This window comes from Typopeltis vanoorti, chromosome 7 (assembly GCF_054136105.1).
Source record: "Typopeltis vanoorti isolate ZY-2024b chromosome 7, IOZ_Tvanoo_1.0, whole genome shotgun sequence".
In the NCBI taxonomy this organism is placed as follows: Eukaryota; Metazoa; Arthropoda; class Arachnida; order Uropygi; family Thelyphonidae; genus Typopeltis; species Typopeltis vanoorti.
In genome coordinates, this window is record NC_143555.1 from 67,306,482 (window position 1) to 67,331,790 (window position 25,309).

At 35.6% G+C, this 25,309-nt stretch overlaps 1 protein-coding gene across 2 annotated transcripts in view; it reads right to left on the reverse strand.

Annotated features, from left to right (window-relative positions):
- LOC150104744 (uncharacterized) overlaps positions 1-25,309 on the reverse strand; it is a 147,570-nt gene that overhangs the window by 17,579 nt on the left and 104,682 nt on the right. For both annotated transcript variants that reach the window (XM_090395925.1, XM_090395924.1), the window contains exons 2-3: positions 14,255-15,269; positions 9,011-9,070 (exon numbers count right to left, since the gene is read on the reverse strand). In XM_090395925.1, the coding sequence (XP_090252051.1) occupies positions 9,011-9,070; positions 14,255-15,269 (1,075 nt within the window). The remainder of the gene's footprint in view (positions 1-9,010; positions 9,071-14,254; positions 15,270-25,309) is intronic.

Sequence of the window (25,309 nt, forward strand, 5' to 3'; positions counted from 1 at the left end):
CGGGGAGGGAGTAAAGAAAGTATAATCAGTCAACAGTCTGATCATTGTGTTGCACACATATGAACCGGTTGTTTTTGAAATATATATTCGTCACAATGAAAAACAGATCTACATCCAGGGTTGCTTTAAAAATACTACATACACTTTTGTGGACCGACATCAGTTGTTTAAAAAAAATGAAAATTAGCTACACACAATAATTCTAGTTTGATTTAGGTTTCAGAGACGACCTAGTCTTTTCGTTATAACGATAACAAGAGACGCCCTTTTTCGAGTCTCTGCGCACCTGTTGTGGGGGGAGGGAAGATTCAAGTTCCGGGTGAAGTTACATATAATGATGATGCATTTGAATATAACGATTAAAGACAAGAGGGTGTCCTACTTAATATTTTAACCAATTACTGCGTTGGCGATTAATTGCAGGTTACTGCAATTTACTGTAAAAGGTGAAAGAAAGCATTCAAAGTATGTTTCTAAACAATTGGAAGTGTACAAAAGCCGTGACTGAATCGCAAGCTTTCACCTAAGAGTTTAATAATGCACAGAAGCTCTCTCTCTCTCTCTCTCTCTTTCAAAATGGAATGTTATCTGTAGTACCGTAAACATAAGCTCTACCAATTAATACTATTTTCTTAAGACTTACTGCATACCTAAAGTGTTACAGCACATGTGTTTGCATTTATTGTTAAGTGATATCAGAAAAAAAAAACTTTTCCCTAATGTATTGGATATCAATAAATATCATTTTTATTTTATAAAATTCAATTAGACGAAATATTTTAGAAGCATTTGGCCAATAAAAATGCATCAATTAAAACTAAAACTGAAACACTCACAGACATTTTCTTTTGTGTATCTCAAATTTCGTTAGTCCTTTCAGCCAGAACCAAAACCAAGTTATTGCAATATATAATTTCGACACATTCGTTAAATAATAAATGAAGAAATTAAGAAAAATAAATACATGGAATGTCTGAATAACCCTGGGTAAGGATTCCGAATACGAAACTTGAGTAAAATCTGTTCATGAAACAAAATAACTGACGGTTTACACGTATTAAAAAAAAAACTAACTTAAAAAAAGAAATATACTACATAATAATGTGTGAAACTCTTCGGCAGATTTATAGCTTCTTGTACTGCATGGCTCCAAGAGTTGTTAAAATTTCGACTAGTTAGTAATCAGTTTTGTTTCGCACCGTTTATTCCATAAGATACAAAAGTTTATTCCACTTTAGTGTCATATTTTAGATGAAAAAAACAAACAAACATATTTCACTAACTAACAAGAACAGCATAATTATAATAATGTTTTATTAATAAGTAGTGTTTGTTTTAGTTTTATTATCTTGGTCTGTTTGAATAAGCCCTTGTAGAAAGATCTGGGTTGGAATCGCGTATTGCAGTGTTTCTTCCACTTTAAAAATATTTTTAAAGCGGAAGAAAAAATATTTTCGTCCAAATTACAGCGCAAAAAATAACTGTAATTTGGACGAAATATTTTCGTCCAAATTACAGTTATATTTGTATAAAAACTTTCGCAAGCTTAATATTGTTGTAACATTTATTTATTTGCTGCAAATGCTAAACTAAACCGCCACCAATGATCACCAGTAATATAACAACGATTACGTCATCAAATTTACCGTTAATTACACGATAGTTCAGCATTAAGAACTCGGGTCTGCCGCGGAGAAATCTGCATTGCCAAGTGTGCCACCACCTCAAAACGTTTGAGAAAATTGGCGTATAGGATGCCAAGAACCAAACCTTTATCAGTGCTGTACAATTGACATAGCTTCCAACCAGATATATACCCAAGGATATATGACAAATCGTCTGCCATAACAGCCTGCAAGCGCCACGGATTATTATTATTATTATCCTGGCCATAGCAACTGACAAAAATAGACTTAAAGAATGGAATTCAGGCAACTTTTGGTCTCAGGTTCCAGCTAAGTTATACTCATTGTATTCTTTTATTTCGAAGATAATTTATAAAATGCTACACAGGCAAGGTCCCATAGAATAAGTAATATTCATGTTATATCTATAAACCCGAGTTAAAGGTGGATCATAGTTCACAGAAAATGAATAGGTATTTCATTTCAAAGAAATGTTTCTTTTTGTCCGAGGCTTCCGAAAATTTACAGAAACATCATGTCATTGTTAAAATGGCTAGAATCGTATTTGTAGATTTAATCTGGAAACATACACGACAGCATTGTTAGATATCACATTACTGATATTCAACATATAAGAAGGATTAATTAAATGTTTGCAAGAATGATTTCATTCGTGAAAACTGGGTTGAATGCAGAAAAGAATTAGTTGCACAACAATCCTGATACGTTTTTGATTTCAATGGGATTTCGTTTTTGCCAATTTATAAAATCGCTCACAGTTGCTAATACACTGTTTACTGGTTTCGATAGCGGAAGAGAAAAATCAACGCAGTATAGTTTTTGCATATGTATACCACTACTGGAACTTTATGAGCAATTCATACACAAAGATTAATTATTTTGCCAGGTATAATTGAACCCAGGAGACTATTGTCAAAAGAAGGAAGTACGTACAGGATATTAACGTAAGAGCCAGCTATGACTAGCATGTTAGACATTTATCGAAATTGTACAAGCAGTCAGATGGACAGATGATCAAATGAATAGAACTTCGTGCTGGCCATTAAAAGTCGAATAAGTTGTTAGTCGAGAAGCTATTCAACATCTCTACTATTTATATCATCATCATCATTAAGTAGAAGGAGCTGGGTTCAATTAACAACATATATATTCTCTCTCTCACACACACACACACACACACACACACACACACACACACACACACACACACACACACACACACACACACACACACACACACACACACACACACACACACACACCAGACATTGTTTTAGAATTCCCTACAGTAGTGATCGTCGTGGCAGACGGCTGCACAAAAGTAAGAATAAAAAATAATACAAGCTGATGAAGTGATTAATAACAGAGATAGGTTGACACAGCAAATAATGAGTACCAGTGAAATAGAAATGATGTAGATGTAAAACAATTCTACTGATAATTACAATTATTGACACTTTCATTGACAGTTATTATTTGGAGGAGGTATGTGAATTCTGTATCATAATATATGAGCTTCTGAAGAACTGAAATGGCGCCATTAGAGATAAGTCGGTTGGCGTTATGTTCTTCTTTGCGTTCTTTCTTTTGTTTGTTTATTGCGCCATTCCGGGTATAGAGAATACTGATTCCTCCTCCTCTAGAGAGAGAGAGACGAAACCCCCAGCCACATTAGATCTCATGATAAGTAAAGTTGCTTCAAGCTCTAAATGTCACTCAATAGTGCTAGGCTCATGTTCTTTAACTTTTAACTGATGGCATCATGCTTTTTGGATTCCTGAAGTAGCAGAAACTACGATTATCTCTCAGAGGATTACTTGCTTATCTAATCCTTGTTTCGCTCATCGTTACGAGTTGTAGTTAATAACAGGAAGTATAAACTTTGCCTATGAAAGTATTCCACACGCAAGGCAAAAAATAACAATAATCATAATAAAACATTTTGTTATAATTAAGTAGTTTCCTGTATGGCACTAACGTTCGACCTAATCCGCGCAGGCCCAAATCATCTGTCAACTGTCACGAGGTTATTGTTACACTTGTACACTTCAGCAATGATAACTAGGTGTAGAATACATCAATGCTTCGTCAACGTATAGAATTTTTAAAGCTATATTACTTGTTGTAATCTGTTTCTAGTCTTGTCGAAATGATACTTCATGTCTTGAGCACTATGGTTGAAATCATTGCCTTGATAAGCTAGAATGGACAAGACAACTGAAGGCATAACAAGATAAATAACTGAAATCACAGCTAAAGGTATAACATGGCATACTAATGCAATCACCCACAACCCTATTTATAAACTGTTTCGACTGTCACAGGATGTTGGATTACTCTAGTCAACACGTCAATGAATAATTCAATAGTATTTTATTTATTTATTATTATTTTTTTTGTAGAGTGATGCCACATATTCATTATCACATCAATTACATGCTTTCAGTTGCATCCAGATGGTATAAATACTGTAGTGTATCGTTCCCTATAGTTTCGCATGATCGTGGTATCACTGAAAAGATATATTCGTATTAAGCTTAAAAGAATGAATAAATCGTAGTAAATATACGATATGTCAACTTTCATCAAAAATCGTCCAGTCAGAACGGCGGTTTTTGTATGGATGTTTAAAAAACATTAAAACCTGATAAGAATTCTATTTAAAAGTAATTGCAGCAATTTCTTTGTTACTGTTTAACTCACAAATATATCCTTATTAATTTATAATATTATTGTTACTAGTGTAATTATTATTATTTTATTCAACACGTATACGAAAACTGTGCATTATGATTCTAAATTATATAAGTTCTAAGGATCAATTTATCTGTTTAGAGAAAGGAAAAAGAGAAGGTTTCGTTAAACTTAGAAAAGCCGGAACTGTCTGAGATAGTTCAGAGTCTCCTTTGGGAAAGGTTTAGGAAAATCTCCTCTCATCACGCATGTAATCTAAACGGTGGTTTATTCAAAACCAAGAGACGTGTGTCTTAGCGAACAGACTAAAATTATGTTTTTATTATTTTTTTAAATTTAAAATGAACGCTGTGAAGAGAATCGGAATTCAATAGAGTGACCTGCGTGAAATTTAATTCATATATTTCTCTTGTAATTTTGCATACCCACTCAAAAATCAGTTGTTTATGACGAAATATTTAAGCAGCTAGTTTAGCACCGTAACTTAATGGACACGTTCTTTTTTAAGTAATTGTTATTAGTCTGTTAGAAAAAGACCGATATGGACTGTGCATTTAACTTTATAAACGTAAAGTGACATGAAATAAAAGTATCTGACATTACAATGTAAATAATTTCAAAATAATTTTGACCATGTTGAAAAATATATTTTTCTGGAACCTTATAGGGATACACAGATTACCACCGATTACTACATCGGTGGAATGGAATAAGTTACATTTTTAGAAGAATTTTTGTAGAAAAAATTATGGGACACTAACCGAGTTACTTCCAAAAAGGGCAGGAGGTTAGCAAGAAAGAGGTTTTCAAACAATGAAAGGAGAGGAGATAAATGAAAATTAAGAAACAATTTAATTTCGTGAGATTGGAAGTGAACTGAAGGAATGGGTGGTGGAATAGTTGCCACAAATGATATCAAATTTAAAAGCAAGTAGGACAAATTGTAGACGACAATTCTGAGGAAAAATATCAATGAAAATATCTGTAGAAAATACATGCAAGTAGATGTTGGAAGTTATTGTAACAGGAAGTGGAGTGGTATGAATCTTTTAAATACAGTGGCAGCTTTAGGAAATAAAACAATACGGACAATATATAGTAATATTATCCAAGTGACGACAAAATTTCAGAAAGCAAGTTTTTTCAGGCATATTTTTGTTTTGGAAAAAAAATATATCGTTGTGACAATGCCATTATTATAAATTCGATATAAACAATTAAAATTTTGACAATCATTTATTCTTCATTTATTCATAAAAAGAAACATTGCGCTCGTATTCCATGCATATTCTTTGATATAAAAAGTTTCGACTTTATGTTTCTTCCGCTGTAAACAATCAAGGCAATTTGTTGTGAATACACTACTCGCATTTAAGTAATTAATGTGGATGTCTGGGATTACAATGTGGCGTGTGGTTCATTCTCAGCTTCATATTTTTTTACAGAATATAAAAACAATGTAGAATTTCTGTATTACAATATTGATTATACTGGCAATTCGAAGACCACAAAGGATCTCCTACGTTGTATTTGTTATATATATGTATTCTGTTTTATTCCTTCAAAAAACCCACTACTCCCAAATTGATCAGTAAATGATATGGAAGGAAGGACCATAAAACTCAGGTGCCAATCATTATTACACCGCAAACACATATATACACTGTATAGAAATTAGTGTGACAGAAATTGAGAATAATTCTGCGGCTCAGTGTAAGAAGTGCAAAAGTCGATTTTTATCAAACTAACTAATGTCAACGTTGGCATTTTTTGAACAAAAACATGATATGTAAAATACTGTTTTTTGGAAAGTCACGACATTATTATTATTATTATACAGGCACCTCCATGGAGTCTGCAGCTTTGAAATCATTCACCCACAAAACGCACACAGCTGACTCTAGCAATCTATTTCACTCATTCACGACTCTCCAAGAAAAAAAAAATCTAATCTAGTCCTCACTCCCTTAATAGCCACATTCTTACTCAATTTCCATGGATGACCTCTAGTTTTCGTACATTATTCATGTAATGAAATATTTCGTCAGCATCAATCCTCTATCCCCACCTTTCCGCCAATCAACCAGCTTCTGTAACACAAATCTCCAATCTCTTCTTACGGAGCATCATACAGTCCTGCCACCATCTTATTACTCGCCTCTGAATCCGCTCCACCTCATCCACATCTCCAAGAAATCCAGGCGACTAAAACTGTGCGCAATAATCAGATAAGGCTTTATCAAAAGCTTATAAATTGGAATAATAACCTTATCTCTGCATGCTATAGTGTTCTTCAATAACCAGGTAATATTATGAGCTGTTTTAGCCACTTTGCAATATGCCCTGTGAATTCCAACTCCCTTCCCACCAACACCCCCAATCCCTAGCTTCATCAAGTTCCTGGAGCACAGTCTCATCAACATGATACACAACCGGTAATCTTCTGGTAATCTTTTCATTCCAAAATGCATAATCTTACTTTGCCACATTAAATTGGCATCCATTCTTCTTTGTCCATACTGCCAGTCTATTTAAGTCATCTGTAAAATATCAATATCTCTATTCACTATTGTTCTACCTAATTTTGCATCATCTGCAAACAACTGAATATTTCCTCTCAGATCATTTCTTATATCATTAATAAACAAATTAAATAGTAGTAGCCCAAGTGCAGAGCCCTGTGGCACGCCACTAGTCACAAGCCTTCTACAGGACTGTGCACTTGTACAAACCTGGTATCTCTCCATCCAATAATCGCTTATTCTCATCACCAGCTTCATGTCCATACCATTTGATGCAATTTAGGTATCAGAATTCCATGCAGTATCCGATCAGATGCCTTTGCGAAGCTCCAACAGCGTGACCGTGTAGCCTTTATCCAACTCAACTGTCACCTTATTATAGAAAATGAGTAAGTTACTGAAGCATGACCTACCCTTCACAAAACCATGCTTCCACCTTCCCCGCCATGCAATATCCCATTCCTGAATTTTATTATTTAACCAACTTCTCTAATACGTCGATCACTACTCTTGAAATGCTAACTGATCTATAATTAGTTATTTCGGTCCTAGAACTACCTTTATTCAAGTTCCTGGAGTACAGTCCCAACAGTCCCATCAACATGATACACAATCGGTAATCTTCCGCATCAATATATAAGCTTTTGAAAGTTGAACAATTTTTATCTCCTTCCATTCCCTTGGGACCTTACCCGAGCCGAGACTTACAGAAAAATCACAGAAGTACAATCAGATTCGATGATATTGAATTTTAAAATGGTTATCGGTGTTATTAATATCGAAAAGAGAAAAGAAAAACAGTAACAGTAATACGATTAGTTGCAGTTATCAAAATATTATTACTAGCAGAATTATGCTGTTATTAAAATTAATAAATGCAATAATAACAATAATTGTCCGAGAGTTGTTCATAAACTCCAAACCCATAATAGAGTAAAATGTAACATTACGTAGCGCAAAACAGCAAGTGAAGTTACAGTATTTCCTAGAATCAAATACGCCTTTCTGGTAAACCTAAATTAGTCTTTACGAAACAAGCGTTAAAATCTCTCTCTCTCTCTCTTCTTTGTGAAAGAGGGTTCCCATCCAAAGACCAATTTTATAAAATACCAAAAATGTAATTCGCCGCCAATAGCTTGTGGAATGATGGAATTCTATTATATAAATATGTTTGCAAAACTTCAGATGATGTAAAAGTTTTTTAATCATCCAAGGCACATCGCCGAGCTAAATAATAAAAAGGTCTAATACGGAGGTGGCAGCCTTCGCCTCCCCCTTGAAAACTTCGGGTTTTTTCATCCAGAAAAACAGGCAAACTAGCTGGAAGAGTATATGCAATTGACAGACATACATGGCATCATGGGCTTTAGTTGCTTTGGCTGTATATTAAAGCAATCTGTAGAATATTAGAATCCGTTAAATGGTACGAGAGCTCCGAAATTAGCTATGCCGGGAACCCTGCGTTTCTAACACAAGGTTCCTTGCATAGCTAACTTTTTTTAAGGTGATCGCCACGAGATAGGCTTCTTATTTAAAAAAAAAAAAAAAGAGTTCCTGGAATTGAGAGGACATCATGAAAAAAAAAAAAGTGGCGTTGCGTGCGGTTGTTTAAACACCAGGTCATGTAGGTTTCCACTGGTCTTATTAAAATTAGTAGAGCATTCCATGACTTTTGACAAAAGGAGGAAAGCCAAGTGATAAAGGTTGGGCCAACTACTCCTCTGGGCTTTATAAATTTCCTTAGCTCAATAATCACCCCCCTCTATCTTTTAGTGTTTTTGCAGGTGAAAAAATGTTCTGTAATTAGTCTTACTACCTCACTCCTTATGCTAATATTAATAGGTCGAATAGCTATGAAGCACTTTAGCAAATTTATCAACCAAAGGGAAGGTGTCTGTTTTCTGTACTACTACAATGTTGCACGCACAAAGAAGCAGCAGCTGTGAAATATTAAAAGCAGATTTAAAAACAAAACATTGTCTGAAGGAAAAAAAATTCCAAAGGGTGAAGAGTTTTTCATTTCTTTGAAGCTATGATTTTGAGATATTTTTTGATTAAAGTGTGATTTAACATTATACTTGGCAAAATATAATGTCAAAATACTGAAGAGCAAAACTTATCGTTTCTAAAATGACCAGTTCAACCTACCTGTGTGGATTCGTTGGTGGGCTTTCAGGTGAGAACTCTTCGTATACACTTTGGTACAGCCTAGGGAAAAAGTAAAAAAGAATGAAAATCTATTAGCCATCTTAGATAATGGTTTGACGTGTTGTCAGAGATTAATGCTATCAGTTTGTACACAGGGAAGGTAACTCATGCAGCTTAAAGTCAACTGTTCACTAAGCCAGGCAACACCTGCATTGACAAGAGTAATTTTATACTTGGGACAAATTATCTCCCCACTCCTCTCAGCCTTTCATAGCAAGCTTAAGAGGAAAGGGGGATGGATGGCACTTTGTTAATGGCTGAAGCGACATTTCTTTGATGACTCTACAAGCTGAGTTTTCATAAGTGGCACAGTGACATCCATTCTTGTCCTGTTGTGTATGTTGCAACAAATATGAGACACTTTATGCCCTTTTTTTTTGCAATATATAAAGTCAAATTTTGTCTTATTATGAAAGTTTTAAGTTATTCTTATTAACTTTGCGCTGTACAACAACACCTAAAATGTCATTAAGGTGCGTCCATAATTTTCGTAACACTCCGGAGAAGGAAGGGAGGGATATTTTATAGAAGACGACAGTCTTTGATATGTATGTTTCTTTGCAAAGGGTTAAGTAAGTTTTCAGAAATCTGAAAAATCGCATTATAATGAATGATGGATCCATAGTTTTTTTTTTCTTTTCTTTTTTTTTTCCCCATAACGGTACGAATGTGCCCACTTGGCATTTAGGTGATCTGCTTTTGTTTTTTCATCACAATAATCAGTCGAATTATTCCACAGTCTAAGATCTGTGAAACGCACGGAAAAGTGACATATTCGGAATCCTGTGTAACAAACGAAGAACGCTTATAAGAGTTTTTCATTGAATGTAAATTATCAGTCTCGTACAAAACCGACAAACTATTCGGAGAACGTCCTAAATTATCAAACGGTATAATCGATTCTATTCTTGACAACCACAACCTGCATATCAGATTAAACTCGAGGAATGGGAATTTTTCCTTATATCACTAAAGGCAATAGTAAACTATTTGGTTTCAAAATGATATAGGTTTTCATTTGTCGAATATTAGTTAAATGGACAGAATGCCTACTCAGGAGAACATGCGGCTCCTCAACTTCGAAAGACTAATCTGCTACGTCATCAATGTTAAGCTAGGCGAAGAAATGTTACATACGAGACAAACTGTTTTGTAAAACTAGTTAGAAATGAATGTACTACGCATCAGCATATTTAGGGAAGAATCAAAGAATCGAATCAGACCGATCCCAACTAAATTAGTTAGAACACGAACTTGCAATAACGAATTCCTATAAAAATAATCATTAACATATTTTAATAGCACTTGAAAGATAAAATATAGTAATTTTATTCATGTAGAAAAACCACAGTGTTGGAGTAGAAAATATGCTTTAACTCAGTTAACTCATCCTATAATTAAATTAGACGGACAGAAAAATAAAAGTTCCTCATGATTGCTTTCACTTCAAAGAAATACACCGAGCTGTTCAACTAACATAGCAAAAAACTGCTATTTTAATCCTCTCTGTTAAAAACCAATATATGTGATGGGACATATTTTAGTCAGTGCCTAAAACAGATTGTCTGGTGTGTTTATGTGAGATTTTCTAAAACTGTCATTCAAAATTCGTTGTACTGACCTCAAACATACTAAGAATCTATGAGGTGTTGAGATAAATCGTTATTTCTACTCTCCAGCTGAAAAGAATGACAGTTCCCAAGTCAAACTAAAGAATAGCCTTATAATTTCCTCACAGTGTAGGGTGGATATCACGAACTCCTATATAAAGGTTTGTATAAAGTAGAAGTCATTAGCAAGATAGGTGATTCTAGGAGTTTATATGGCGGGTTGGTTGGGATTAAAACCGAAGCAACTAAAGCTATTCGGTTAGCATATTATATCTGTTAATAGCTTTTAATTATATTTGGTTTGCCTTATGCAAATAATTCATCCAGGCAATTAATTCTCGGAAAGAACCATATTCTGACGTCACCCGTTTTTAAAGTTGTGCTTGATCTAACGTAAAACACATTATATTCCTGCTATCTTACCTTCAGAGTGAGGATAATGAAATCCTGCTATCTATAATAAGTACACACAAATGAATTTAAGCTATTAAAATACAACACAACTCAAAGCAAAACATCTTATGTGCAAATACAACAAGACACTATTATAATAAATACACGGTTCAATATACGTTAGTCAAACTAACAATTCTCATGATGATGATGATTCCTTAAAAAAGACCTTGTAACCAAGCTTAAGGATTTTCCTCAGCTATAGCCAAGTTAGCCGGACTTGGGCGTGGACAGCAGGGTTTTTCCCCGCAGTTTATCTGGGGTTTTTCATCCCGCAAACAGGCAAACCGGCCGTGGACACACACGGATTACAGTCAGGAATACTGACCCAGCCATAGGCCTGATTCGTCAGCTATGCTGGGGTTCCGGAGCCCGGATAAAATTTGAGGGGACTTAGATGGTACCGTACATTCCCGTAAAGGGAACTTACGCTGAATCATCACACGGTAATTAATTAATTAATTAAAAAAGAATCGAAAGTATGCGCTCCCTCCAACACACACACACAAAGAAAAAAAAAACCAAGGAGCTGGAGACAGACCTTCGCTTTCCTCGATTTTTTAAGCTTGGCCTGGCGCCATCTGATTGTCACTTGTTCAGATCGCTCGCACACTCTCTGCACAGACTGCTTTGTTAATCGCGAGGATATAAAGACTGTGTCAAGCGATTTTCACATCGAAGAAATGAACCCGTCGTAGAAGGATAAAGTTGCTTTCAGATACATGGATGAAACCTAATAGCTCATATTTTGTTAAATAATGTTTTTCACTTGTAATTTCAAAGATAAAGATATATTTAAGATAAAAATATGAAAATTCCGAAAATGTTTGGGTTACCCTCATGTGTAATAATCTATGGTTTAGTATATCGAAATTTAGTTGCAGGTTTCATTCTATACAGACCTTATATGGAAGTAATATTCTTCAAAGGAGGCTCATCAAGAAAATCACAATACATTTCTTCGTCGATTTGTAATACAAAGAGAGATGACCAACTTTTCAGGGATGTTTTTTTTTTTTAATTAAACTAAGGCAAACGGTACTGGTATTATTTCAAATGAGCCAAAATGCGTAAATATGAGAAATCATTTGGTACCTGACTTTGAAATGAAAAGAGAATGCACAGTCATTCCACTATCAGAGAATGGAATTAGTGCATACTTTCCTATATATGCATTCTACCTATTGAATCACTAATCAATGAAACAGATTTTTAAGTTTCTCATGCTGACAGCAAAACTAATTCTTTGTGTTATTGATAGATTTGTTCTTTTTAACGATCCCAAAAAAATCTGCTTTAACTTCAATAGTTATGTTTTCTTTTGCCTAGGAGACATAACCACAGATTGTATTTTTTTTAAATCTCTTCCCCAGTCATATATATCTGATAAAGTCAGTTAACAATCTCAAGCAGTACAGCAGCAAAGCCGAATTGAATGGTGATCTAGATAAAGACATTTTGGTCAAAATACTGAATACAAAATTTCGAATGTCCCGGAATTGTTATTCTAGTGGAATTTGGTTTTCAATCCATCATCTAAAGTCTAAGCTATCTGCAGAGTATAATTAAGGAAGAAGTGCATACTTTGAGACTACCTTCATGGAAGAATCGGAATTAAAAACTAAAACAACAATAAAATAAAGAATAAAATCAGCTTCCTAACTTTGATCTAAAAAATAAAAACAATTAATTAATTAAAAAATAAATAAAAATAAAATAAGGGGCGGACATTACGATTAACTATCATTGCCATTATCCGCAATTTTTGGATAACAATCTAAATAATAACTGAAAAAAAATGTACGCACTGATCGTTCTTATAAAAATGGGCGACCATTAATATTTTTGATGGTGTTACATATTTTATGACCCCAACGATGTAGCCCAGGGAGAAGGGGATAAAATCTCGAATTCTGCTTGATGTCCTGGAATAGCATAATAATTATACAAAGTGCTTTACTCACTAAAAAGAAATTTACACTTAATGAAAGACTTTAATACCGAAGCTCATAGTTTGTGATTATAGTTAAATTTGGCAAATTTACCCCCACCACTAATGTCTTTATATTAATATGTACATCACTCACTTTAATCTCTGTACCGACTTCCATTATGGACCAGCTGTGATGATTGCAGCGTATCTTCTTGAGCTAATAATCTTTAATGTAACAGACGCAATTAATCTTCTTGAAATGGGCTCGGTCCTGGCAGGAGGGTACAACCATGGGAAAATGTCCATTATACAATCCATTAATCGAATTCATTGAAAACCACTTAAATCATAGCGTGTATTGTGTTTGTATGTGTGGTATATCTCCCATATAGTTAGTTACAACTACAGCAGAATGAAACATGAACGTAAGAAAGAACAAATAATGCCATAATGCCACAGAAAATCAAAAGATTCAAAATTTTAAAAGATTGAAACGTTCGTCGGATCATAAACAGTAAATCATTATCATACAATGAATTATATCATTTCCTATAATATCAGCTTAGGCCATCTTAATAGACATTACAATATAATTTCTTCGAATGCAATTGAGAACAATTACATAATCAAAATTCATTATTCAGTATTCAATAAAATATTCATTAACTGACAGTATTGTTATATTAAGAAATATGCACCTTAGAGTTTAATTAATATATGAAATATAAAAGACTAAATAGCTGCTACAGCTTTATTCATTAAAAATGGAAATGCATAAATCGAGGCAATTATAAACGTTCGATCTTTAATGATTTGAGATACTGCAGATAAGTAAAGAATGCATACATCTTTTAAAAGCACCATTTTTTTTCATTTTTTTTTTTTTTGAACATGCAATTAGTTTCTTCCCTCCCCGTCAACATTATCTGAGTCGTTAAATAATTGCTTAATTTGTAGCTTATCCATATCTTCCATAATTTTTGGATGTATAGTTTCTCTATACACACACACACACACACACACACACACACACACACACACACACACACACACACACACACACACACTATAAATACGAGGCTCTAAACAGAGATGTTCAACACTAGAGGGCGATACTAATCCGCACAACAAATAAGTGTATAAATTAAAATTAGCATTAAGAGATAACACTGAGAACTGAATACCCACCGGGATAGTCGCAGTGATGAATCCTCCTCTTCTCGAGCTCTGGATTATTCCTCCGATTATATCTGGTTTGCGATTGCACCTCGCTCAGGCACGTGACTGGAAGAGACGCCGAAGATGACACGGGATAGGGAGGCGGTGGCGTGCGTCGTCCTAACGAGAAAGTATCGGTGGAAGGACTGCCAGGCTCGGAGTTTGGAGGCGTGGGAGGCATGTACACCCTCGACATGGCGAAATGTGGCCCCATGCTAGTGTACCTGAATGCTTGTAGACTGGGAGACGTAGGGAAAGGCGATCCCGCTGATGGCACGCGCACGGGCACACCTCCCGTGCAGCTGGTCGCCGCCGAAGAGCTGGGGTAAGGTGTCATAGTAAGCTGTGCGGCTGGCACTCCCATCTGCTGACACTTCTCTTCCTTTACAGTTGGGCCCCCACCCACCACCATTGCCACTGGATGGGTCCCATTGGGCGCCCCGTTCGCACCTGAGTAAGGACAAGGAGTAAGGGCAGGAGTCTCAGTCTTCACTGTCACAAGGTCTCCGTTGTCCGGATCAAGCTTCCGTATTGACGCTGTAATGTCCTCCCAGAAACCGGTAAGGGTGGTACGAGGTTCAGGGCAGTTGCCGGTGGGACTAGACACCGGCGCAGGTTTCACGAACACGTCGTCACTTTTAGTATTAACACCACAGGGTACGTAGGCACCAGAGTTCATATCACCCGTTTGGCCCGTCATACGACACTGTTCCTGTGGTCGCGGGTAGTAAGAAGCAGCGGGATAGCCCCGTGTGCACAGTCCGTTGGTCCGTTGAGTCGGTCCTTGCGGTAGCAGTCCGTGTGGAAAGCAGTGAGGGAAACCACCTAGAGACCCTGGCATGGTTCCTGCGTCCGTCTGCTCTTCGAAAAACTCGTCTACTTGCGAAGCACTCTGTCTGCGGGGTTTCTGTATCGCCTCGGGGATGCGGCTCCAATCATGACGGCCCAGATAGGCGTCCAAGTCGTGATTCGTGTGATGGGAAGGCTGCAAGAGAAACAATTTACGTACATTTTACGTGTCAGACATTGGGAATATACACACAAACACTTGACTTCTGCCGTAATTATTAGCTATAACAAGGGTTGTGCAAGCCTCTGAAACCAACCAATTGGGACCTTCGGATTTTGCCAGCCCAGTTAGGAAGGAAGAGGTACTGCACCAGCATTTCGCGGAAGGAAGACGCTATCGATTCTACTCCGAAACAGATAGTTCATGGGGCTGGCTAGGAAAGATATGTAAACTTGGAGGAAGCTACAGGATGATACTATAGCGTTCTCCAACTTCCTCTATTAAACACCGATGTGGTCAAAAACGCTGGAAGTGTCTTTCGAGGCAGTTTAACATTTGAAGGTTTCTAAAAATGTGCCTCAACTAACATATAGTTAGTTGAGGCATATTACTTGCACACATATATATACTGGCTGAAAGCAATATTCCATCCGATTCGAAATTTGAGAATATCAAATATGCAAAATACCTTTTCTATAATACTTTTTTCATATACAATTTATATAATATTTATTAATAAAATATTTTCTGTTAATTAAATTTCAGTAACCAAACATCTAACGGGAAAAAAAAATCCAAAAGATTGATAAAATCACACTGAAGTAATTCCATTAAAGACCAATAGTGAGGAAAGTTTTGAACAGTTCTAACTGAAAAATCGTTTGCTTCCATATTCTAAGTAGGTACGCAAACAATTCTTTAGACCAGAATGCATTTCCTGGACTGGCCAATCGAATCTACTTATTAAGTACAATTTTATATGATTATTATATATTTAAAATGCCTTCAAACAATTTAAATCAAATGAATATTTTAATTGCAATATCCCTCACTTTTGGGAATACATGTTAAGGCAAAAGCTTTGCACACGTCTCCACCTTTGATGTCTGTACTAATTTAACATTTGGTAAAAAAAAAACTACTTAGGAAGTAGGTTTCCAAACTATATGAAAATTTAGAAAGGTTCGTAGATCACTTCATCACTACAACTTATAGAAAATTTACTATCCAGCTGCTATCTATTTTGCAGAGCGAAAACCTTGTCAATTCCACCTAACAGTGAATAACTCATATTTACTTGAAAAGCTTTTATAAACGTTCTTCGTGCTCAAAAGAAAACTGGAAGTCATAATTCCTTCTGCGGTACGCAGGTACTTATATTCTAACAGTAAAGCACCCCCTACCACACAAACACACACACACACACACGAACACACCAGCAAAAGTTCACGACAGCTTGGTCTCTGATCTCAAGTAGGACAGTGTCACTGGTTTTTTTTTCTTTTCTGTATGCCTTAATGAATTAATTAAACTTCGTTACATAATCAAAAAAAGACGTTACGCTCGAAGATTATTACTTAACGTTAAGACGTATGATCACACCAATCAGTCAGGTGTGTTCTTATATTATCAGGATTTTATTAGATTATCAGGATGGTTAGCCTGATAATCTTAACTGCAAAATACAGTTTCTCAAAAGTGTTTTGAGACTTATTTAAATTTAATCAGTAGAGTAAATCCCAACTTACAACATTCTGTATGATGCATCATACAGATATACAGTGAATCCAAATAAGATGTTATTGACTGTGCACAATACTTTTGGTGTAGATTCTATTAAGTTTTGTGAATATCAACATTCTCAAAAAAAAAAATCAGGTATAAACCAGTTAGGAGTTAAATCAGTTGCACAAATTTGACTCCTAACTTTGAGAAGATTATTTGATATAAACGTTACGTTGGAAAGAGATTTTGTACTTAAAATAAATTCTTTCTTTCTATTCATTTTAAATAAATTATTCTTTCTATTGTTTTATTTATTATTTTCATCATTATTTATTTGTCTTTATTTTAGCTACTTGTTTTTATTCTTGTTATTTATATTATTAATTTCATTAAATTAATAAAAGTTTATTTAACAAAATAACATTTTGTCTATAAAATACATATTATGAACAAGATATTACACTCGCATGTCGCTTTCCTAACCACATAAGACAAACCCAAGCGGTCACACTTCGAGTTATTTGCCTTCACAAGCGTATACATATGGAGTACTAATTATGAATATCTCGTGTCAAATTCGTTATGAGTCATGACACAACGAACGGATGTAAAGCAGATGCAAACGATAGTGTAGTTATGAGAAAGATGAAGCCACTGTACAAATGATCCTGTTGTTTAGATTAATAACAACTGAGACTACGATGCACCTTATACTGTGACAGTAAATTTCGTGACTCCGAAAGAGCAGTCTACTTTTCGAAATAAAACATGGATATTTAGTATAAAAAATTGTTCCCACCTCTTTTAGGATCGATCAGCTCAGCATATGTTTTCTTCTTCTTCTAATATATCCTAATCACGAAAAGCTCATGTTAGCCTATAATAATTGCGGCACATTTCTATTAGTGCAGTGGGCGGGTTAAAAGTGAGATAATCCGGAAACCCTGCTCTAAATGTCAAACATGGAACATTTTTCGAGCCTCCAGTGAAGAGGGTAGTGGGGTGACACTAGGACATAAAATTTATAATTCATCTTCCCCCTAGAGACATTCACAAAACATCAGTGCTCTCTGTGCAACTTTCGATCCCAAGGCCGTTTGTTACGGAGCAAATATGAAAACTAATCGGTCAACCAGGCCAGTATGTGAATGAAAATATGTGTGTACAGGAAGCGATACTAAGGGAGAAGCGTTTAAATTTTCATTCGCTGTTTTTATAAAATAGGCAGTTTTGCAGATACAGCGGTTTGACCAGTCCCTTTTAAAACTCGCTAGCTATCAATTACTCAAATCGGTGTCCGTGAAAGCACAGCCTTCGTGTTTGGACATAGTTTCAACTGTAATGAGTAATGGGCGGATAGAGTTATCTATACTTTAACAAGATCTTTGAATTCAACGATCTGTTAGCTACAAATTAAATACCTGAACTCGTAGATTTAGATATTTAACTGTAGCCACAAACAAGAAGGATGGAGCCAATCAGTGGCATTTTTTGCTTGTCAATCCAGGGTCACAGCAAATTACAATCATTGCGATTTGATGTGGCAAAGTGTTCATTTTAATCAATGATCACAGGACACCGATTTCTTAATTTAATTACTCATGGTGCATTTTCTAATATCCGAAAGAAGATCGTACTAAAGTTTCTTTAACAACGGTTCATAATAAATTACCGTTTACTAATTTTTTTTCACGTGATCACCCAAGCGCAATAACATGACACCAGAAATATTCATAATGCAACAAATTATGCAAACATGAGACTGTACTGAAAAGTACTTTTCAGCATGCAGTGACTTTCTGACTGCATGCTGAAAATTTTCCATGAATTGGTATTTATACGCCAATGAAGATGTTTGAGGATAACTGTGAAGACATCGGTACCGCTTGATGTTGTGCTAAGTGTCAGCAATACAAAGCCGCGAGCTTTCTTTTCCTGGAATATGAATGTGTAGTCCAGTGATAGCCAAGCCATGGCCAATTAACAATTTTTATTCAGCTCTTCAGAATGTATCGAGAACTGATTTAAAAACTTCTCTTTATATAAAGTCAAACTGTCATAGTGAGTACAGGCATTCAAATAAGCATGGCCATGGATTGCAAGTAACTACTGTTCACACAAACACACGCACACACATATACGATTGCAAACTACGTACATCAGTTAATCATTAAACTGCACAATTCTATTGTTTTAATTCTAATTTCTTACACTGTTAAGTTGGTTGATGATTTTTCATCACTTAGTGTGAAATCTCTCTCCAATAAGCAAAGGTCAAAAAATTAACTTCAGAAAGCGTCATGTTTGGGCTTTTTATTTTTATTTTTTTAAACAAGCAAGGAAAATGGCATGAAACAGGCGAATCTAAAACTACAAAAAGTACATTATTATTATTAGACTATATTCTTTTCTATGTTTACTAAAAATTGGTGTGCATTTATTCAGAATATCAGTTTAATGCAATTATTCAAATATACACTCCAAAACATTTCATCGCCGTGTGTATTTTTCGTATTTATGATTTTTGACACGTTAATAAAACTTTTTAATTTTTCTTCCAGATCTGTGTGCATCATATTTCGAGATTCTTCGGATATATCCCTCCTACTTCCCCAAATTTTGGATATGAATAAATACTGCCCGAATCACTTTTCAACTGAATTCAGGTCCCCGACCTCTTTTTGCTTATAATCTTCTTCCTATGCTGAGACATTTGGTTATTATATGGAGAGGCACTAGTTCTGAAGTTTTCCGCGGATCCCCCCCCCCCCACACACACACCACCACCACCACCACCAGGTCGGATATCTAGCTACCTTCCTATCTCAGTTTTTTATTTACGGTCCCTAATCCAGAATATCCCGATTTTTTACTTCTCCTAATTTTCTCATATTCTAACCCATAATTCAGACCCTATCTAGACAACTCTTCCCCCCCCCCCCCCGTCGGCAACACAGATCTAAATCCAGTATCATTCCTTAGATAACTCCTAACCAATACTCTTGCATTCGGGTCACCTGTAGCGGACCATTACAGATGACTCGAACATCACAGTGAAGTCAAACAGGCAGCTTTATCTATTTGAGGAATGAAAAATCCCGCCAGTTATGTAGACTGAAACCGAGTAATTCATCTTCGATTATATATATATATATATATATATATATATATATATATCAATCTAAAAGAAACGTTTCTCACTTTTGCAATACGAATTAAAATTCCAAGTAATCAAGAGTGCACATCGCATCCTCTGTGCGCTGCTGTTATACTGCATTAAGAATTCATGCCTACTGGCACTACCTACACCGTTGACTCTGCTCTGAACAATACGTTTGAATATTAGGGGAGGAAAAGGCAGGCAAGGATTCGAAAAGTTCGTCCTGCGACTTTTCTTTCAATGCGAATCCCACCAAAGAAAGGTTATAATCTTATCGTGCGTTATTACCATAAGTGGGCTAAGGTTTAGATTATTTGAAAACCTTTCCTCAGGGACCAAACATGAAACCTTTTTCAAGGCACTTTAGCCTCTAGTAAACAGGGTGGTGAACCCTCACGGATAATGAAATTTATCTACCATCTAAAGTTGATACAAACATATGAAAGGATATCACTCCGTCGGAAGAAGTCAAAACAGCGGTGAAGTTGTGGTTTCATCAACAAGACACTGAGCTTTACCGTGATTGCTCAAGAAAGTACCCGAACAGCGGCGGAAATGTGTGGGCCATAGAGATTATAATGAGATATAATTATGTAAAACTGCAAAATAAATTCAAGGAAAGTACTAGTTTTAGTCTCAGTGAAATATCCATCCCTATTACTGGTAATAAAAAAAAAAAATTAAAAATTAAAAAAAATGAAAAAAAAAATAGGATGCAATACTCTCAGCATACCATCGTATTATGTTGTTCGATTGTGTGTATTTTCGGCCAGTTTACTCGCGTTCCAGGGGGAGGTATTGTTGTTCAGAATTACGGCCCAAGCAACTAAAGCTATAAGGCCAGTCACTATGTCTGTTAACTGTATGTCCTGTGGTTTGTATGTTGTGTTTTGTGGAATGAAAAACCATTTTCCAGGAGGAAAAAATCCTGTCAACTCTTTATGAGACTGCAAATCATCGCAATTGAAAAAAAATAAGAAAAATAAATCCTTATAAAGATTTTTCGCGAACTCAAGTTTTTCAAACGAAAGGGCATCATTGAAACCTACTTTACGTAGGTTCGGAAGAGGGTAAGGAGGAAATCCAACAGTAAACTATATTTTACTATACTGCGTTGATTTTTTTTAAATATATACATGATATATATATGCAGTTGCGCATGCAGGAAGGGAAGGGAAGAAAAGGGAATACACCAATACACCAAAATGGCTATTTCGATGTATTAATTAACGGCGATTGTTTGTACTGCTGTATTAAAAATGTTGGTAGTTAACAGTATACAAAATTAACAAAATCCCACGTACGCCAGAGTACAGGTATAATGCAACCATTCCGCACAACCATGTGAGAAAAAATTAGTCTGAGCAGGGGCGAATTCTCCATGCTTGCTGCGCAAGCTCATTAATTGAGAAAGAAGTAATATTTATTTGTTAATCAATGCATGCATTTACAAGTATTCCATTTAGGCTTTTATTTTTGTAGACAGAAGACGTCTTAAGCTTGCGCGACAATAATTGAGCTTTGCGTTGTGTTTCAAGGCCGATGCTTGTTCGTCCAGTCAAAGCTACCTTGGCTTGCTCGGTTGTAGGAGCTTCCAAGTCCTCGCAGCAGCATTGTGATTTCATGCGCGCGCATAGCCATTTCACGTCGTCTCACTCTGTTGCTTAAACACAAGCCATACGCAGTCAACGTAGCTCTAGCCAGTGAGCTTCAGCCAGTCTTTACAAGTGTGCGTGTTGCTTGCGAAAGTTAAATTACAACCAACTTTTTGTGAAGATGTTATTGACCAGTTCATAAAGAAGAACCGTAGGGTAGAATTTGTATTCAAGTAGCTAAATTGAAAAATATGGAATATCATTTGTAAAAGAAATGTTGTATTTGTATGATTAAATGTACATAAATTTCTAAAAATACATGTATATAGTTTTAAATGGTCAGCAATTCATTATTCCGCTAATCAGACTTCAATCACACCTCTCACTCTCTGAATGATAACAAGAGCAAGCGTGAATTTCAAGACCAGCATTCTTCCCTGAGTCTGAGGGGTGAATTTTCCGATTGTGATTAGTCTCTGTCGTCTAGACAGATCAGAAGAAGGCAAACCTTTTTCGTTGAAAACAGGACTTGGAATTGCATGAATTTTGAAGGCGATTGGGAAGAAGTCATAATACGCCAGTGTGTGAGTACTTACAGTAAAGTTCAACTATCACAGATCATCAAAAAATAAATAACTGTTGAACTTTACTGTAAGTACTCATTGCTGTGCTTGCTAAAATGCAACACAACAACAACAAAATCCTTTCAACATTTGTTGTAAATGTTCGTGCAATGTGCATAACTGCATCCAACTGTTCATTCGTCATCCGCACTTAATGATTTGTTCAACTTCATAAAAAAAAAAAAAAAACGTTTATCCACAATTTCGTTCATCATTTCGGGATATACGAGTAGTTCGTGTTGAAATTCTTTTAATTTTACAATTTAGTCAGGCAAATTAAAAAAAAAAGTAAGCAAATAAGTAAATACTGCAGACAAAGCTGTCGCACTAGTCTCTTGAAGCAGAAGCCAAACCTGACAAGGTCTTTATCAAGCCCTACTTTGCTCACCTCTGTTATAGGGGGGAGGATTCGAATACAGCAATATAGGTTTCGATTCGATGGGTAATCTATCGATGAAAAGGCGATAGTTCTTTGAAGATCCCAAAGGCTTCTGCACTGTAACTATGAGAGTGGATTTAGTGGTATCTGACGCCAGAAATGCAGATGCTACTCAAAATGTAGTAGTAAATTATACTGTATTAGAATTGTGATAATGAGGGAGAACCTGAATTTTTAGCACGGCATTTTCACTCCATCTTAATTTCGAACTGTTCGTCACCAGATTATTAGCTACGTGAACTCACAGGCGTACTGTGAATCTTCAGTATCGCTTCATGGCTTGAGTAAAGCAGTGAACATTATCAACAGCATCGCACTACAATTAAGAACGTCAAATATGCCAGGCTTCTTGTCCTCCTTTGTAATAGGGCAGGCAAAAGTTGCAGAAATGCTAGTTAAGTGAAGTAAAGATATCTTCATTTAAGCGGTAGGAAATCGTTAATAATGTCCAGTATGTTTTTAACGGCTATCTTTGCACTTCCATAGAAAACGCACGAATTGCATATTTGGCATGCCTTGGATACAGAACAAATGGAACATCGCAAATACTTTTCACGGATAACAAGTTTTGTTGTGTGTGGAGAGAAAGCAAAGCCAAATAAAAAGATCACAAGGCTAAGGAAAGTGAAGAATTAAGCCTCAAGATGAAGCCTATATAAAAATTGAACAATAATAATTATAACTGATATAATAATAAATTAGTAATTAATTATACTAAAAGATTCCAACTCGCTACCCGTGGCCTGATCCAATCCAATTCAAAGGTATTTTTTATTATTCAGAAATCACACTTTTATTTTGTTGTTGTTAATGATTGATTTACATGTATATCATATAAAGAAAGCTCTGTACGTTCCGTAGATCAGCAATCTTGCGCCGCAAATGTTCTTATCTATAACAGAAGAAAAAAATTGTAAACATTTATCTTAAAAAAAGTAGAAATTCGTTAGACGCTTCAAATAGCTCCCAGACCTCAAAGTAAAAGATTTGTTTTGAAAAATAAAAGTTTTAAAAATAACTTTATTGCAAACTACTACAAATAAAGGATAATAACTTCTTTTAGAGTGCGAATAGCGGAAAAAAAAATGACATCTTCAAGAGGTTCGAATTGCAGACAACAAGGTAAAATCTTAAAAAAAAATCTTAAAAACCACATTTTAAGTGATTCCCATTCCTCGATCTATTTCCTCCGCATGCCGATTACAACCAAAATTGAGGCAGTCGCCATCAACAAACATAATGCACGATGTCACAAAGGACAAGGCTCGCCGGCTCAGCAATAACACTACAAAAAAACTTTGTTTCTTGGAGGCTAAGATGGATGTGACCTCATGTTCCCATAACGTCCCATGTTCCCATTTTTATAGCAAATAGGTTCTTGCGCATGATCAGTGCATGTATTTACTGCTGTCAGGTACATTCAAATACATTTTATGAAATGTAGATGTTTGATGCTAGAAGTTTGCTAATAGTAAGTAAATTAAGTAATGAACTAATTACTTAATTGTTGGTGCTATTGAGTGATAAGATTATAGTGTCAGCGTTTAAAGCCGCGTCCTTACAGTATGAGGATCGCCTGTAGTCCTAGCCTGTAGCTGACATATAAAAGGAAAAAAGCGTTCTATTCAAAACTTTGTAAAGCTTTTAATCCCTCCCTTCTTCTCTAATGGTAACAGCTTACTTTTCTATTTTTCTATTTCTATATCGTTGAATCTCCAGCCATCTGAGTGAGATAAACCATATACCTAAGTATACTTAAGCTAGTCATCGCTGAACTATATCATTAATATATATCAAATTATCAAGTAATTATAATGATAATTTTAATCTCGCATAAATTTCTAAGAGAACACAAAATAACGAGATATCTTAAAGTCCCGATAATTCTTTCAACTCATTAAAAGCTTACAGAAAAAACTGTTTACTGATTCTTTACAGAAAAACAAATACTTTTCTTATTAATTCGAAAAAATTCAAAATTTGTTGATGAGTTCAAAAGGAGGTAATTGTGTCCTTTTTTTATGAAGGTTCCAACCTTGCAGTCCAGACCTTAACCTTTCAGCTTATGCTTTGGTAAGATCTTTCAAAAGATCAACTATACTTAGGTTACATAATGAGCTGCTCGCATAACTGGAAGCTAAAAATCTGGATCCAGTTCACCAAAACATGATGATGCACTTTCAAAGTCCTTCGGTAGAGTTCTCTTCATCGACAGTCCATGTCTCATTCTGGTTGAGAACTAGCACCGTGTTATTATAAGATACATGGCTGATGGTGAGTTTCGGTTCTTTTGTGCAATCTAGCAGTGCAATCTTTATTACGCTGCTCGCCAAAATTAATAGAACACTTAGAAAATGTGGTGCGATCTAAGCAATTTGCCATGAAGCAGGACAAAATTTGGTGGTGGTGGTAGTGTATAATAGAACCACAATGAAATGAAGAGATGGCGAGAAACGTCCGATGAGTATAGGGACATTACTTAGGAATGCATAAGTATTACTAAAAAGATCACATTACAGAAGTCGACACAATATGTGCGAAAATATGGTCACATAATATCAATACGGCATATGATCCCCCCCCCTCCAACGACTTAACAGGCTTGACACCTGTGAACCATGCTTGATATAAGGTGTCTATAAAATTCTGCGGTAACAAATCCCATTCTGCCAACAGAGCAGCCTTTAGCTTAC